Here is a 19,892-nt window from a genome sequence, read left to right on the forward strand (position 1 = left end):
ATACAGCAAATAAATACATACACTCGAATAGTATGACTGATTTTTGAAGTTCGATGAAAATACGTCTTGTTTGATATTGGTTTATATCTGTATATTACATCGATTTATTTATTTTATTTTTTTAAGCAATTTGTTATGGTTTTAAAATGATAACCCTCACTTCTAGGATTAATACACAAATAACACAACCTGAGAGTTGAACAAAGCATACAAGATTTTATGGCGATACGTCACTCGAACGGTTAGCTCAGTTGGGTAGAGCACTGGCACGGAACGCCAGAGGTCGTGGGTTCGAGTCCCGCATCGTTCATAAAATTTTGTTTTTCAAATTTTCATTGTGTGTTTTATTTATTTATTTAGATCCACCTGTAATAATTACGTTAATACAATATCGTTAAGTAAAAACAAATACAGAGTTGCTGTTATTATTATTTTATCTTTTAAATTAATGCATTTAGAATTAAGCAAATTTATATTTTTTAGCATATTTAGGTACAGCATGCAATTATTAAGAATATTATAAATAATTTATAGTATTACAGGTTTTTTTTTTATAACAAATTCTAATATCACCTGCTCTCCTTCTGTCACTTTCCTTTTTCATGTGAAATGTGATATGGTAAACAGAAATTAAAAACGCATTAACTTACTGGCGAAAATTATCAAAATAGCATCGTTCAAAGTCGCAGGTAGTTCATTATATTATAATTAATTAATTATATTTGTTTTTTTATTTATTTAGTTTTGTAACTCAAACATATTTGATATAAACAACTTAGCGTTGAGTGCTTGTGTGTAAAGTTACGATCATGTAGCTCAAGTTGTGACTTCACTGAAGAAGTTCTCTCGAGACAGAGAAGCTTAAAATTCATTACAAAACATATAACTAATTTTCCTTCTTGGGTTGTGTTAATATGCCACAGTAACTTTCACATGTATAGCTACATATCTAGTAGTAGAAGGTAAATTGTAATAGAAAAGATTTAGATGAGAAATTTTAGAGGAAAGCGACTTTTATTGAAATAACTAGCTGACCCGGCAAACGTTGTTTTGCCATATAAAGTAGAATTCACGCGATAGTTTTATAAGTAATAAAATATTGCCTATATTATAGCTTGTACATCATTTTGTTCAATTGTCAATAGTTTTTGCAGCGCACGCAAAAATAGGTTTTCGATTTTACACCTTGTGTTACAAAATAGCAATTTTATTACGGATCCCTAATTTGAAAAAAAAACATAGCCTATAGCCTTCCTCGATTAATGGACTACCCAACACTGAAAGAATCATTCAAATCGGACCAGTAGTACCAGAGATTAGCGCGTTCAAACAAACAAACAAACAAACAAACAAACAAACACTGCAGCTTTATAATATTAGTATAGATTAGTATATTAGTATAAATAATATAACCATAGGCAGTTTCGTTAGTCAGTAAGGCATAAAAAAGCATAAAAGGCATTTATTTTCTCAACATTGATTCCTTTAGAATTATTTTTGATGTCATTTCTAATATACTAGATACTACTACCGCTTCGGAAACCAATGGCGCCTTGAGAGAGAAGAAGCGGTGCAAGAAACTCTCCCAGCATTCTTTTTTTGCGCTCTTTTTAATAAAAATATACGATATTGTACTGTCATTGCTATTGCTACAAAATAATCATAATCTAGTTCCAGGCTGTCCGATCACTTGGATATTCAGCTGGGGAGTTATTTGGATTTACGACAGAGCCATTTTTTAAATAAACATTTAAATTTATTTATAGGTAATGCCTGAACAATGACTGGGACTTTATGATAAAAGTGCATACATTTACCCTTAAAGCTATTATGTATCTTATGAAGCCTACTAGAATTAGTCACAAGACAAGACAAACATGATATGCTCATAATATTATGAAGCATTTTAATAATAAATAAAAAAATCATTCAGCATACAATTAGTCATAATTTATGTTATAGGCGCTAGAAAACGATAAACATATACCTACTTAAACATACAGAAATCAATTTAAATCAAATCAATCAGCGCTCGTCACGTTGAGACAAAAGATGTTAAGTGTCATTAGACTAGTAATGATTGTACATTACTGCTTCAGAAAGAGTCACAGCTGTGGGAGCAATCTAGCCGAATTCCTGTGCAAAAAAGGCTTCCACTAGTAAAAGATATCTGCTCGATAGCCTAACGGCCTCGATTTAGTTATTATTATTTATTTACGGTTATCGTATATCATATCCTAAATGTAAATCCGTAGAGTGTAGCGTTAAAACAAACAAACAAAACTCATCAGTAAATCTGTACATTTATCTAGATGTTGAAACATTAAGTGCAGTCAAACTTTCGACATCAATCATTCAAATCAACTAATAAATGTTACGTAGCAAGTTGATAATATAGCTTCCTCTAAAAAGTAGTACAAATATAATTTGAGTAAGTAAAACATTATGAGAGACTCACGTCTCACGATCTTTTATGTATGTTATTATAAGTATCATCAATCAAAGTCGCAAATATATTTCACGTTGGTACAGAATTTTTGCGTTGCATCTCGATTAGAAAATAATTGGTTAATTTCTTTTAATAGTTATTTATTGGTTCTGCTATGTAGTAAATTGCTTTTCTGGTATAAATATCGTTTAAGCATTACGTAGTATGTATTAAGTAAAAAATGGAAATTTTGGTAAAACAAACAGACACTACAATTTTATAATATAAAACAGTAAATAATCTATATATATAAAAATGAATTGCTGTTCGTTAGTCTTGCTAAAACTCGAGAGCGGCTGGACCGATTTGGCAAATATTGGTCTTGAATTATTTGTGGAAGTCCAGGGAAGGTTTAAAAGGTGAATAAATATGAAAGTGTTCGGAATTAAATAAAAACAACAATTTTGTTTTTCCTTTGATGTGTCCCCCGTCGTCCGATATTTGTTTTGTATGGACATATTTTCTATGAGAGAATTTATTGACGCACGTTTTGACAGTTCTGCTGTAAAACAATTTCATTACAACAACAGGGAGCTTATTTTACGAAATTATTCTTAATATTATGATATATTACTGACAAATTCATAAAAAAACTTTTTTTTATTTATTATATACAGAACAAAGTCTGTCGGGTCAGCTAGTAGAATATAAAACAGTTATAGTGAACAGGTCTGAAAGGTATGACGAGTGAAATATTTGACTTAATGGATGCCTCAAAATACAGTATAATATATACATGTTCATTGTTAACCAAGGGTAGGAAGTTAACGTTTCTTACGACGGTGCATTTGAGGGTGTCTCCTGCGGCGCCACCTACTCCCACAGCGAGTATTTCTCACTGTTAATGCCGGACCGCATTACAGCGACGTATTATTTTTTTTCTCTTCCATACTTCGTACTTCTTCTGCACACAACAAAAAATAATCACTCTTGCTCGTAGGCGGCCTGCTATACTGCTTTGAACATAAGCAGCGTTAACACCTCGGATACGATCCCATTTTTATTGCTCTTTGCCCGTCACCCCAAGGCCTTAGGAAGGAGATGAACGTCTTGCCTGTATTATTTATACCGGCGTCAATATCTTTTACATCAGAACGCAACAGTACTATTTCATTATACATTCATTTTAATGCTATTTTGCGGAAGAAATGGAACAAAACCTGAATATATACGGAAGTTCTACTACAATTTACGTAATATCGAAAAAGAGAATTCATTAATAAAGAGTTTTGTAAATAAGTTGTAGTAACTTTTGAGGTAGAAATTATACAAGTATATACATTTGTGTATATTATATTAAATATAGTCTATCTAGTAGTAGATTACTACTTTGTTCAATGAAATATTATTTAGGTCTGCTTAAAATTTTCTACTAACAATGTGAAGGGGAGGATGTATTAACATATATTAAGAGCAAAGTCAAAGTCAAAAAGTCTTTATTCACTGTAAAACTTTATAAGTTATTTAGTGCAAGTCAGGATGAAGTACAAAAGTTACAATAGCATTCAAATGAGTATAACAATATTCATTAACAAAATTTAGAATATTAATTTCAACTATCTTTATCATTCAAATAATCTTTCACATTGTAATAGGCCTTAGATGTTAATTTATTTTTTACGATACATTTAAATTTTTTAATAGGTAACATTTTAATTTAATTTGGGAGTTTATTTTAAAATATAACATCAGATTTAGCAATTTTACGGAGCCTAGTAGATGGAATTGCGAGTTTATGTTTGTTTCGAGTATTGACACTGTATACATCACTATTCTTTTTAAATTGGCTTATATTTTTATGGGCGTATAGGAGGTTCTCGTATATGTACTGGCAGTGTACTGTCATAATATTTATTTCACTAAACTTTTCTCTCAATGAATCCCTTGAACGCATTTTATAGACTGCTCGAATTGCTCTTTTCTGCAGCACAAATATGTTTTCAATATCTGCAGCCCTACCCCACAATATATATTCCGTAAGACATGACACTATATATTCCGTAAGACATGACACTATGAAAGTAGCTGAAATATACAAGTCTAGCCGTTTCAACATCTGTCAGCTGCAACCCTCATATATTCTATATATTATTTTTTGAAAATAAGCGACGAGACGAGTAGGACGTTCAGGTGATTGTAATTTATACGCCCAGCCCCTTACAATGCAGTACCGCTTAGGATTCTTGAAAAACCCAAAAATTCTGAGCGGCACTCCAATTATTGGGCTCGTCGGAATTTCACTAGGAACGGCGCCTTTCAGACCGAAACATAATATTGCTTACATTACTACATTAATGCTTCACGGTAGAAATAGGGAACTTTGTGGTACCCATAAACTAGCCAGCATCCTGTGTAAAGGAGCCTCCCACTGGTATAAAATGGATCATCTAAATAGCATAAGCTTTATAAAGATTTTCAACTCTGTGACGCTACCAAATAAATTTTTGTTACGATTCAGTTTAAAGTACTTGTGAAGGTTAAAAAATGTTATATTTTAAGTTTTAATGTAAACACTGATCAGTCTACTCTCTTAGCGGTCAATATTCCCGAACAGTCAATATGGGTGGTGGTTTTCGAATTTCAATAAGTAATTTCATATCTTATTTTCAATAAAAATATTTGGATTTGAACGAACAGTTTATTTTATCGCTTATAAGCATTCATTTAATAGTTTATTCGCCATAATTAAACATTTCAGTACATTACAGACAACACTCACAACAAGACGTCTGTACCAAAATGGCGCGTTCATTATTTACTTATTAGATAAGCTTCAATGTGCCTCAGGGCTGTGAAAGTATGAGTTTCATACACAGAGCTTATAGATAAATAAAGTATACAAGAGACAACAATACATAACCGTGACTCAGCAAGATAGAAAAGGAAAGAGAATCTATTGTTACTCTAACCGATTTCGATTGACAAGTCGTAAATAGTCAGCCACGTTTTAGTTCTATATAGTCGTTCACGTTATCAAACAGACTCGTCTTGCTGGATTTTTAAAATATTTTTTCCCATTATGAGTATTCGGAATGGTGAAATTTGTGGTTTTTGACACATTTATTTTATATACCAGTGGGAGGCTCCTTTGCACAGGATGCCGGCTAGATTATGGGTACCACAACGGCACCTATTTCTGCCGTGAAGCAGTAATGTGTAAGCACTACTGTGTTTCGGTCGGAAGGGCGCCGTAGCTAGTGAAATTACTGGGCAAATGAGATTTAACATCTTGTCTCAAGGTGACGAGCACAGTTGGAGTGCCGCTCAGAATTTTTGGGGTTTCAAGAATCCTGAGCGGCACTGCATTGTAATGGACAGGGCGTATCATTTACCATCAGCTGAACGTCCTGCTCGTCTTATCCCTTATTTTCATAAAAAAAATAATATTCAAGAACCAACACAGAATACACATGTCAATTCATATAATTGTAACATCAAGTTCAAAAATCGTGTTCCTGCAATTACAGGTGAACACATCGTCAATGTATTATTAAAATTTTAATTATAATTACATTGTTCGACATTTATTAATACATAATTTATTATAATACTGCTAAAGCTATTTCACCTTATCACTTCGATGGTAACTTTTTCAATTAGAACCACTGTGGCATTGAAAAGGTGGTCATTTGTTGTATCCTTCTTAAGTGAACTGATATACACAAATGACACATTCCGTATACAGTGGGAGTTTACTTTTTACCAGTGGGAGGCTCTTTTGCACTGAAAGCCGGCAAGATTATGGGTACCACAACGTCGTCTATTTCTGCCGTGAAGCAGTAATGTGTAAACGTGTTTCGGTCTGAAGGTCGCCGTAGATAGAGCAATTACTGGGCAAATGAGACTTAACATCTTATGTCTCAAGGCGACGAACGCAATTGTAGTGCCGCTCAGAATTTTAGGGTTTTTGAAGAATCCAGATTGGCACTGCATTGTAATGAGTAGGGCGTATCAATTACCATCAGCTGAACGTCCTGTTCGTCTCGTCCTTATTGTCAAAATAAACAACAGCTTCATTTGTATCTGAACTAAACATTCGCCAAGCTCTATTCTACTTTAACTGGCTTTTATAACCTAATAAGTAATGAAACGAGCAGCTGACCCATCTATTAGGAACCGTCATGTGCACTTATACTTAATTTGAGTCACAATGCTTTATTAGACAACTTAATATGGCATACCTCGATACGACCCCATTTTTATTGCTACTCGCTCGTCACCCCAAGGCCTCAAGAAGTTATGAATATTTTATGATCCTGTATTTATTCCGGAATCAATACCTTATTTAAACAGAATACGCCAGTACCATTCATTCGACATACATTTTCATGTTATTTTGCGGAATAAACATTTACTGTATTTTTTATGGTAGGACTTAATAGCGTACGGGTCACCTGATGGTAAGTGATCACCACCACCCACATTCTCCTGCAACCAGAGGAATCACAAGAGCGTTGCCGGCAATTAGGGACCCGTGTCATATCGGCCCGGAAACACCGCACAAGGAAGCTCAGTCCACAGCTTCGTTGTACTTGAAAGAAAGTTCATTAAACTATCTGTGGTCGTATGAACCGAACAAACCCCAACCACACACAGTAAGTTCGACTGCAATTTACAATATAATATCTTAAAGATAATTCATAAATAAAAATATGTGAATGGCAGTAGATAAATGACAAAAGTTTTGTTCACAAGTTGTATGGAAAGATCAAGTTTTCTCCATTCAAAATGTCAAGTAAAGGTTAATGGGTTGTTAGCGCACCTCACCTGGGGAACTACATTACATTAAAAATGTAGTGTGTACCTTAGTACGTAATTATTAACGCCTCTAGCGTGTTGGATAATAATGTTTAAGACAAATTTTATTTATATTCTAGCTGCGGCCTGCGACGACATCTTTTTAAATTGGTATTTTGTCAACAAACCTTTTATCACATACAATCGGTTTTTGAAATATAATCTCCAATATGCAGATACGTCGACTCTACAGTTTTTATATACAAGTAGATAGATCCGGCAAAACGTTGTTTTGTCATATAAATTAAGTACCTCGCGACCTCTCATTGTGCGAATTGTCATGTGTAATGAAATGTCATTGACTGGATTTATAAGTAAAAAAAAATATACGTACCGAATACGTAATCACCAACTAACATATACTTTCTTAAAGCACGCTACATCTCATTGTGTTAATATTATTCTGATCGGTTCAGTAGTCATCGCGGTATAACCGAAGTAATAAACGGCTCTCCATTTTATAGTAATCTAATACTATCAAAAGATTACATATTTAAAAAACAAAATATTAATTGTATTGTCTAGCTACGCAGAACTATATTAATGTTTAATCTGTTTGAGAAAAGTAAAAATTAAATTAACGAAATAAGAAACTCCATTGCACCATTTCTGTAGCAAATAATTATAGCAAAATGCACTCAGGAAAATAAATAATATAATCACCTTGTTTCATTACTTATGAGTATTATCCATTTGTAGATTGGCTGAAAGATGTTAATTTCTTGTGCTACATTTGTATTATCTTGTGATTATAAATCGCAAGTGTAAACAGCATATAAATCTACTCTATTAAGATCTCTGCTGATTATATAATATTATGTTATGTTTTTAAAGTGATAACTCTTACTTCTGGGTTTAATTACACAAATATATGTATTATTAAAATTTAATTAGTTAAGTCACGATACAAGCCTTCGACGGTTATATTTAAAAAAAAATATCAATGTATATATGTCCATCTCAGTGAGTCATACATCTTTGTGCCGTTTGGTGTCGAGACACTTGGCCCGTGGGGCCCAGAGGCGCGGAGAATGTTCAAAATACTATCTTGACGCCTCAAAAAGGCTACTGGAAGCCCAAGCGCTGGCAGCTTTTTCGGTCAACGGATCAGCCTTGCTATCCAACGCGGTAATGCTGCCAGTATTCTTGGTACGCTTCCACGTAATGATAGTTTTAATTTTATGTAGTCGTAGTATTGTAAATATAGTTATAAGATTTGTTCACTTAATAAAATAAAAATATCAATGTATAAAAAATATAAATATGAGGCAAATTATGATATGTTATTCACAATAAAACAGTTATTATTTATATCAATCTGATTACATAAAGTAAAATCTAAATGATAAGTGAGGCAAGCTTTAAGCTTTTGAAATGATGAATGATTAATATTTTTGCAAAGTTCGTTATTGCTTCTAATATAATTAGTAACAAAAACATACTTATCTGAGCTTTAATAATAATTATTCGCCAAAGCTAAAGCCAATATTGAAACAGGTTCAAGACATCTTGGTTGTCAACTCTGAATTTGTAAGAACAGTTAAAACGTGTCCAAGTCAATCCAAGTTGAGACATTTCCGTTGTTCGTCTAACTTTGATAAGATAACACAGATTATATTGTGCTGGTTCTGAGACTGTATACAATGTATTGTATTACATGTTCAACTTTGGTTATATTATATACTTAGAATAGGTACAGGCACCTTGAAATAGTGCTGACTATACATAACCGCTGTATCCTACAGCTACAATTAAAAAACTTACCACAGAAAAAAAATCCTGGACTCCTTTTGACTTTTAATAGTGTTAAGGACTTAAGTAAAGTTATTGCATTCTAATTTAAATTAGCCGAATAGAAGACACTACCACAGTAGACATATTGTCTACTGTGACACTACTATAAATTTAAAACCTCTGATATAATTTAATTTTAGTTATCATGGTTAGGTATGCTATAACATGCGTTCGTCGTGTGCCGGGTCGTCTCCTTCTCTCAAATATGTGCGAAGGAAACCATGGCTGGTCCATGCGTGGACTCGTGAACGTATGCTGCTTGAGGTACCAGGTCGACCTGTTATAGTTAATGAATCATTGTATTAGTTGGATGCAATTACTAATTGTGACAGTAATCACGACCATCATGTTAACGAAATCCTTACTCAAACAATGAGTTCAAGCTCTAAATGTTGATGTCCAATATACGATATTTATAGTGACGATTTAGAAGCACTTAGTTTAAGTCAAATTGAATAAAGTTTACTTGACTTTTACTTTATATTGTATTTCATCTCTAACTCCTTTCCTATTACGAACAAATGAATTTGGATTTTTAGTTGGCAGGAATACACGATAATATATATTAAGCACTTTTTCCGACTCTTTGGATTACTATTTATGGTTGGACCAGAATATGCAATGTGTCTTTTTAATTAATCTCACAATGATTATTTTAAAATATTTGACAGTCAAGTAACATACTGAGCGATTATCCTAATATTTAACGGCTAATTTGATATGATGGAATTAGCACTAAGGAAAACTTAAATCATTTCTATAATTATGGATTTCGGCAAAGTAACGCCTAATTCAATATATATTTGTTTTTTTTTTTAATTTGATACAATTAAATTCGTGGTAAGACAACACGACGAAAATAAATACTTCATCGACGCAAGGTTAATAATATGAAATACAACTTTTTGCTTCGTTGTACATAAAGTAATAAATAAACATTTACAATATTTGCAATAATAATTGTGTATACATTACTCTGGTAATTTTTATCTCTGACTGAGCGCGCTTCTTTTAGCCTAAACACAGGTCAGATTTGGTACGGCCGGACCATCGGACGGTCCGCAGGGCGTCACGCATTGACTGGTTACGGTACGGTCCGGACAGTATTAATAATAATTTTGTGGGATGGACAATGCGTCATACCGTCGAATATGGTCCGCTACCATGCTACGTCGTTCAGGCGTAGCAAATTAGATCAAGTGTTTAGGTTATTACATAAAACATAAATGCTTAAAACACAATGATTGCGAGGCGTCTAACGGTAGATAGAAGTAGGAACGATACAAATTGGTTGAACACATATTGAAGAGTTAGGGTACCAGTGAAAATACAGGGCAAAAAGACTTACCGGCTTTAGTTAACAGGGTGTCACGTGATATGATCAGCGTTGTTTAGCGTTATGCAACAGTATTGTTGGTAATGCTTTACGACTCATATTATCATTGTTATCGGGCATCATTTTTATGCAAATAACCCCCTTAAATGCATTGTATAATAAGTCTCAAAAGTTTCACCCATTTCTTCTATTCGGGTGCATTAAGAAGTATACACACTACACCGTCTTAAAGTGAGCGTGTTATGGACGTATCAGGGAAAAAAACTTTGTGTTGAAAATTATGAGAATATACTCTCTAATACTGACTAACGCTCTTGCGTACAGTACACGGAGCATCAACAATTAATAATTAATCGGCAAGGTACGGGTTATATAGACCGTCCCAAGCCCGTTCTTTAAATAGCAACAACAGAAAGAAAAATATCTTAGTTATCAATTAGATACAGGGAATTATTAATGTCTTAAAATATTATCTCATTCTCCCTGACGCGTCTGCTTCAAGCGAACACAGGTGAATAACGACTACTGAGAGAACGGGAACCAAACAGATATGACACGCGGATTATACGGTCACTAAAACCGTCATGACGCGAATTAAAAAAAAAATAAATTTCTTTATTTACTATTAAAATATGTGCTAAATTACTCATTATCTACATATTATAGCAATTTAAAATTAAGCCTTATATATGAAGGACTCAGAAACTTATTTCTACAACCCTATTTACGTGTTGAGGGATAAAAATTTATTATGCTCAAAACTAATACATATGGTTTGTGGGGAAAAATCCAGGAAACTGGGAAAACCTGGTTATTTGCTATCATGATACAGATTTGATAAGTTTTAGTGTTTATAGAAGTCCGTGCCGTTATGCACGACACGGACATTACAGTGGGCATACTCCTTAATGTGGCTCTTTTAAATTTAATTATTACATTTAGATTTCTCTTCAGAATTTTCGTATCTCACAATTCAATCATATTCTGTACATTTGATAACGAGCATTATAATTCACGCAACGTATTTCAACTGGTAAATCGTAAATCGAATATCAAACCTAATTACAGTTGCAGTACTAGTTGTCCAGATTAATCACAAATATTAGTCCCGCATTTCTGTCCAACAATTACGCTTTGTGAGCGAGTACTGCCGTGAATTAATGAACATATTATTTAATAGCTTTACTGTGTAGCCCAATGGCATAGCAATTGACACATATTGAAGTAGCTTTATTTAAACAAACCCGAATTTAAGATTTATTTTACAGTTTTTGAAGCAAAACTTCTTTGGTGTGCTCAGCACCTGTTTGTGTTTGTATTTGAATGTGACTACGCCGCCCGTAACGCTTGGCTGCGGGGTTGTCCATAGGCATCGATTTCAGACGCAATTTCTTTCCGGTTCTCTTCGAAGGTACCTTAGAGATATATATGCTATTTATAATAAATACTAGCTGCCTGGACAGACTTCGTTCCGTCAAAAGTTAATAGTATTGATAAAGGAGCTCCTGTTTCCGTAATTAGACCACTTTGTTGTGTCCATTTTGCGTGCAGTGTTGGCCACCCCAGCACATTCCAGTGTTACATAAGTGACCGATTCATCCACGGCTACACAGCCTTTACACTTAGGACTGTCCGTTACACCGATTGTAAATAGGTGCTTGTTTGTGATGTGTGACCCGTTAGGGTGCCGACCATGATTCGGATGTCATGTCTAGGCTAATAAGTCGAAGTGTCAGTTTGGGCGATAGTGCAGGAATCGCTTCCTTCGACTATCTACAGCCTGAGACATATTTTAGTAATCGGGTGTTGTGTGAAACCATGATCCATTGCAGAGTTATCCAATTGTTATTGACAACTAACTCATTGTAAGGATTGTTGATACTCGTATATCGGCGCTAACTTATAGGTGTTGCTTCTCGGCGCAGTCAGTCCGTACCATTCTATAGGATAGAATTCGGATATTGTATCCATGTACTTTCCTTCTTAGTAAATAAATATAATGCAATTTCTTTCATTATATCTCAATAATAAATGACGATAACATACAAAAATAAGTTTCTTAGAACGGATTACTTTATAAGCTTGATGATACTCATTCTTACGCTTTCCCGGCAGGTATCGACGCAACCGCTATGTCCCTGCATTTTAAATATCTTCAAAAATATTAATTTAAATACATAAATTTTTGTACAGTAAATTTTGCCAAAAACGGATCTCTCTACAGCAAATACCATCTCCGAGTAACAAATGGCGCTGTTCCAATGTACTAGTCTGATCAACACTATTCTCTACTCCTGTCAACCGCAGTCCCCCTAAAAAAGGTACTCTACAATAGTCGCGAAACATTGGGTTAAAAAAAGTAAAAATAATAAAAATGTAAATTTTACTCAAACACTGCACGCATTTTAATCCCTTATTATATTTCAATATTTAATTCTATGCTTAAATAGTTATCCCTAGACTCAGAAGTGGGATAAATTCACATTATTTCTCACGAAATCAAGATTCACAATGATTTTCAAAATCAAAATCAAAATATTTTATTGCAAGTCACATTTTACAGTAGCGTGGTTGGTACATTAATGGGTAGACAATATGTGTCGCCCTGCAAGGGCACAGCAATGTTATACATAAAATAAATAACTCTTATACATTTTATACATTCTTATACTATATTGTAACTAATTCTCACACTAAGTGTTATTAAAAAATTCGGGTAAATCGTAGAAGCATTTTGAAACTAAACAAAATTTAAGATGTCTTTTAAATAGAGAAGGATCCTCTTTATTTTTGATATCGTTTGGAATGTGATTATAAATTTTTATTGCCATGTGGTGAGGGCTCGATGACACTAATGACATACTTGTTTGGGGAATTTTTAATTTGTTTAAATTTCTATTATTTCTCTTGTTATTTGGTAGTGTTGAGCCTAAGTCCGAATGTTTTTTAACAAATTTACATGCTTCTAGGATGTAAATTGAAGTAAGAGTTAAAATTTTGTGTTTAATAAAATATGGTCTACATGAATCTATCTGCTGAATATTTTCTAAAATTCTGATACATTTTTTCTGTTGAATAAATATATCTTTTATTTCACTACAGTTTCCTCATATTAATATTCAATATGATAATCTAGAATGTGCATATGCATAATTAGCAGCAAGGGCAGATTTGAAATCTGTTACGCGTTTTAGTTGGTAAAGAGCATAAGTAAAAGAAGACATTTTGCTTTTTAATTTCTGTAGATATGGAATTTGAATATCATTTATTCTTCTTTTAGTTTTTGTTTGATAGAGAAATTCTCGGTGTACTCCCGTATGTTACGTAGCCAAATTTCCTTCCTTGCTCAGCCAAATTTCCTTCCTTGCTCAGCCAAATTTTCTTCCTTGCTCAGTGCGTCTCCTTCCCTCTACCTTGTCCATCAGAATAATTTATATAAGTTGTCATTAAATATCGAATAAAAGGCTATGGCTTTTACAAGTATAGAAAATTACTCAATTACTATTGAATGTGTCGAACAAATTGCACGTCATTCCATTACATTACATCGAGTAATAACTAATAAGTACTATTATTTGCAATTTGAAAGACGCAGAAGATAATATCTTCGACGAACACTTTCTTATAGAACTATTATTAACTTTACTAAAATTATTCTTCAAATACAAATCGGTTTAGCCTTTTATGATAATGTAAGCGTGCACAAACGATCAGACCTAGAAAATACTTTTTGACCTCGTTAACATAAGTACAACCAGTAAATTTGATAAAATTTCAATGCTGGTTTGCATCATATAAACTGTTATAGTTAAGGATTAAGTGTTGAACCGTCGTATTCCTTGGAAATGTTAAAGTTAAAAAGTGAGATATCAAGTCAAAATCGAATATTTATAATTATGAAATTTTTGACAGGAAACAGAAAAGGAACATTGAGCTATTTAACATTAACAATAGTTAATGTTAAAAAATGATAATGATAGATAAATCTATTGCTTTAACTGACGAAGATTGGACGTACACGTCCGTACACGGTTAGCAGTTAAAGTTATGACGTCACCTAAAAATTGTCAAATCGAGCAATTAATTTTTTGCATAACCGGTACTTTAACATGTTTGTTATTGTTAAAGTTAGTTTATGCAACCCAGACATAGTATACAGACACGATACTTCAACGATTTCATTACAAGTATGTAAAAGTTAACAAAACTTGATACAGGTTGTTCAGAACTTTAGTCAATATGATGATAATTCTGAAATTTCCGAATGGCAGCATTGTAAATAAACGCGAGAAACGTTATACGTCCGATTAAAACAATCATAAGCAAAATGTCTCTTGGTAAGCATTTTGTATATTCTTGGTTAGTTCTCAGTTATAACTTTAAACCAAGTTTCTTTGTAAGGCCGATAGGGTTTATAGCTTCTACGTCAAAGAATTTTATTTGCGAAATTATTCTCGTGTTTTCCGAACCTTGTAGTCGTGACACTGAACTAAATAAATAAAATCCTTTGATAACGTCTTTATTAAACGCGATACATAAAGTAATTTACAAACTTTTGATGCAAAGCGGAAAAACTAATTTCTAAACTCTATTAACACAATAAACAAACTAATTATAATTGCAGTGAACATCCCGACAACTAACATCATTTATTGCATTAATATTGACAAACAAAGTTTACTATCGCACGTGGCTGTGAATTAATGTTTAAATATGGCGGGCTTGTTGAAAGTTGCGATATTTGATACTAAAGGTATCCAAGAAGGCCATATAAGACCGTACAAGTGCGTAATAGTAGTATTTAAGGAGAGTTATAATTATTTTTAATTAAAAACTTCTTAGGAAATACAAAAATATTTTAAAACAGCCAACTAAAAATGCAAATTCTGTGTAGTTTTTTGAAGTTGGTGCCAAATTGCTCTTAAAAAATAGGACACTCACAAAATATAGTATAAATCAAGTTATAAAAGTACTAAGCCGTAGTTATTCAAACGTTCCGTTTATCTTTTCACTTCGATGCCATTTTGCGGTATATTTTAATGTCGAAACTTGATAATATTGTGACAAAGTTTTGTTGAACGCGAGTGGAGTGCAGAATTATTCTGTTTTGCTTTTGCAGTTTCCTGCGAGCAATGTTAGTTAAACCAACACTCTGTTCCGGAATATCTATTTGCTCAACGTAAAACTTACAATATTGTTTTTACTCTATGGCCACACCAAAGCTATTGTAAATATTTATTTTTTATAAAAATAGAAGTCTTTGGCGAGCGTAGAGATGTGGGTACTCTTTGCATCGTTTACTGCATTTATCACGTGGATAGCTCAGAGATGTTTGGTTTGATATCAGCAGCCGAATTCATCCAGACATGACATCACACTTATTATTTTACAATACATTAATTAAGTTTAGTATCCTTACAGCGATTTCTACTTATTTTGAAAATCCAGCTAATGCTAGGCGACGTTTTGCCATATTTTTTGGTAATAAAAGTGGTATGCAATGACGTTCTTTATGTATTGAATATCATTGGTGGTATGTAACAGATATGTACAAATATACAGAATCATTATATTAGATTAAATAATCTAATATAATGATTCTGTCATAACATTTGTATGAACTTGTAATTGGCCTCTTGTTCTTTGACCTTTAATTTTTCATCTATAAAAAGTTTGATTATACCAGTATCCATCTCATAGCGACAGTTGGTTGTATATTTCTTTATGGACGAGGAAGATAAGCACGCCAGGCCACCTGATCGTATGTAATCACCGCGGACCGTACTCTTTATATATATATACATACTGACTCTATACGTACATACGAAATTGAAACCCGAGAAGACATTAGTACGTGGCGGGCGAGGATCGAACCAGGGGCTCCGTCTAGACCTCTAGAGAGTCAACGGTTCTACCTAATCGCATTTTGCTCAGAAGAAAGTTGAACGGTTGTAGAGAAACGTCAGGTATCCAGTTGGTGAATATGTAATATATCTTACAGCGAGTAATATGAATTATGTATGAGCGAGCACCCGCGACTTATCCCTCAAGGCTTCAGTGTATTACTTATTAAATATAATTAACCACTAATACTATATTGTCTTAATAAAAAGTCTTCTGTTACTATTGTAGATTTACTATTGTGTGTATATGTATTTCTTCTTTTCAATCGATGCGCTCTCGTGAGAGTGGTCATGGTTGTCAAGAAGAAGGGGAAGATGTAACGCATCTTAAAATCTTTCGCCACTTTCTTTGGTAGAGATCATTTAGTATACACGGGGCCGCCCATAGCAGATTTTGATCTGGTCGGTCGATCTCCGTTACTTTGAACCACTAGACGTTCTATGGACTGACTGTATAATTCATTATGTGTGAACGAATTCAAGCACTCTCTCTTGCATCTGGTATTTTATTCTGTTAGTTATTTATGTATGTTACCCCTTAACTCTGACAATCATACCAATCTAACTCAAAATAAATAAAATCTGACACCATTTTTGTAATGTATAGGTGGTATTCTTTCAGACTCTGTTTGATTGTTGTTTTTCGCCTTTGTAAGTTATTATTTTAAGTTAATTGTATATCTATGTATACTATACGTTTCAAAATAAACATTTTTCATTTCATTTCATTTCATAATCATCTTAGGCCTTAGGCCGTACTACTTCTAAACCGCTGTGGTGTGACCGTGCGATTTTGTAAATCATGGAAACGAATACAAGAGAACGCACTTGCGGTGTATCCCGCGACTGATCTTAATACCGTGAATAATTACGAAATAGCTTGCTGGTCAGAAGCGTGCCAAAATGTTTTGTCAATAGAACTTAATTCGCGTGCACTCATCAAGAGTCAACCGCGGTTGCTCTGTCCGAAGATGGTTTTTAGATGTTTCTTTAGACAGGCCAAGTTATTATTCTTATTCAGACAATTAATGAACATGACATTGTTGACGTTGACACAACATGAAAAAAAAACAAGAAGTTATTAGAATTTAGAATTAAATGATATCTTATACACAGTATATAGGAAATCTCGGTTCTACGAAAGAAAAAAAATACAATTTTGGAGAGATAATATACAAAATATTGATTATGTATTCAGTAAGTAGCATGTAATGAAAAATCTAAATAACAAAAAAAATATTTTACAAACTTGTTAGGCTTATTTAAAACCCGTATTTCCTTCCCCGCTTTCTACGAGTGGGTTCCGTTACCGAATGTCTACCGAGCATTCGTGCGCTACGTCTCTCTTTTCGCTTTGTCTTTCTCTAAACATTGCGCTATATAAAACAGCAAGCTTTTCGCGTTAACGACAGGCGGACCGGGATGGTCCTTTTGTCTTTAAGACATTTCTTGAAAGACCTTTCTTAAATATATGGCTAGTGATAGACCCAATTTTATAAATTATGCGTTGGTGGTTTGTATGACTTGGAATCCATCTTCGCTATATTACACTTGGCGAATAGTTCTGCGATTTATAATGTGGGGTGCGCCACGAGTATCTCAATATCTTTGCCAATGTTCATTTACTTTAAGTATATTTCTTTTCATTTTACATATAGTGTACATCTTATTCCTTGTTGAATATTACAGATTATATTAATATACAGTTATAATTATTCAACCTTTATAACTATATTAACAACACTATGATTATATTTAGTTAAAACTATCGTTACTGGGAAGTGTTTCCACGTTGGATAGCTTGGCTGATCCGTTGATTGAAATAGCTGCCAGCGCTTGGGCTACCAGTACTCCTACTGAGGCGTGAAGATATTACTTTGTACATTCTCCGCGTATTATTATTCTACATTATATTTATATACTTATTAATAAAATAAACTTAAAAAAATAAAACTTAAATTAACTATTAAACAAATATAACATATAGATATATCATTATGGTCACAGTCAGTAGGTAAGGTGCCCATGAAGTTGGCAACTTAAGCTTTCTGCAGGGCCAATATTATCTTCAGACAGAGACAGATCTTGAGTCACTTCAATTACTCTTGTTTTTATTAACTTACTCGTGTAAGCCGTAGAGTATACTACGACGTTTGAGTATTTTGTTGCATCACTTTACATATAATGTAACTGAAACGATTTGTAAAACGGTGAAGGTGTAAATATTGATTTAAAAGAGTGGCAAAGAGTTTCTTGCCACTTCTTCCCATTAAAGCTCAACCCTTTATGAAATGGCGGTAAATGTATAAAAGAAAAGTAAACTTTTGACATTCATAAGTGTCATTTCCTTGACCTACATGAATAAAATGACATTGATTTGAGCTGGCCTCCACCCCAGGTGAAATAAATATCTATCCATCACCGAATGATACATATTTTGCCCCCGCTTTAGTTTTTCGACAGTTTCCGCCGCTGCACAAGCTGTTGTCACATTATAATTATTATCACAAATTACTTTCTTAGACATAAAGTTTATATATAATTATATCTTATAATAAATATTTGAAGTCAGGTCTCCATTGTAAAGTTTTTTTCATAATCTTTGTTGCAGAGAGTTGGGGTCATACTGATGGTCACCGCTTCACATACCCCGCTTCTCCTCTTCTGACACAAGGAGCAGGCATTCCTCCGGAATCCATCTGCTCTTCCAACACTGGTCAAGGAGAGGAATGTGTTCACGTCAAAAATATTCGCTTGGATTCAACGGTAGAAATCATCATGTTTGATCAAGGTAATATTTTGAAATAAAATTAGTTTTTTTATTGATTCTAACTAATTCTGCCAAATTCTACTTTTTGCGCTACTTCCAAGTCTTCGTATTATATGCGGTGCCACGGTAGGGACCCCTGAAACCGAGCACAATGAAACATGCCCTGTGCTTCCCTGGGGCATCAACAAATTAGGGAAGTCCCAGGCCCAAGGATGTCGTAAGAGGCGACTAACTAAGGGCATTTACCAGTTGGAGGCTCAAAGAAGCCTGAAGAAGCACAGAATGCCTGCTAGATTATGGGTACCAAAACGGCGCCTTTTTCTGCCGTGAAGCTACTGCTTCACTAGGCCTACACATTACTATGTGTAAGCATTATTGTGTTTCGGTCTGAAAGGCGCCGTAGCTAGTAAGCAGTCGTTGCTGTACAGCAAATACCACCTCCGAGGAAATAAATAGCGCTAAACTTCAAAATGACAACTATGACAAATACTATATTTGACTCACTTCATCTGCAGTCCCCCTGAAAACGAGATCTGGAAAGGTCTTGAACCGTCGGGTTAACTAAAATAAAAATGTAACTTTGTGCAAACATCTAATGTTACAATTACACGCGTTTTAATCCTTTAAAATTGTTTTATTTAAATGTGTAACACTCACTCAAAGTAAATACTATTAACATCTTATGTCTCAAGGTGACGAGTGTAATTGCAGCGCTGCTTAGAATTTATGGGTTTCTCAAGACTCCCGAGCGGCACTGCATTGTAATGGGCAGGGCGTATCAATTATCATCAGCTGGACGTATTG

General features: G+C 33.8%; 1 protein-coding gene across 1 annotated transcript in view; it reads left to right on the forward strand.

Moving 5' to 3' along the window:
• The window catches only part of LOC126969106 (uncharacterized), a 49,870-nt gene that overhangs the window by 9,595 nt on the left and 20,383 nt on the right, over window positions 1-19,892 (forward strand). The window contains exon 4 of the mRNA XM_050814412.1: window positions 18,930-19,109. Within this exon, the coding sequence (XP_050670369.1) occupies window positions 18,930-19,109 (180 nt within the window). The remainder of the gene's footprint in view (window positions 1-18,929; window positions 19,110-19,892) is intronic.

This window comes from Leptidea sinapis, chromosome 17 (genome assembly GCF_905404315.1).
Source record: "Leptidea sinapis chromosome 17, ilLepSina1.1, whole genome shotgun sequence".
Taxonomy (NCBI): Eukaryota; Metazoa; Arthropoda; class Insecta; order Lepidoptera; family Pieridae; genus Leptidea; species Leptidea sinapis.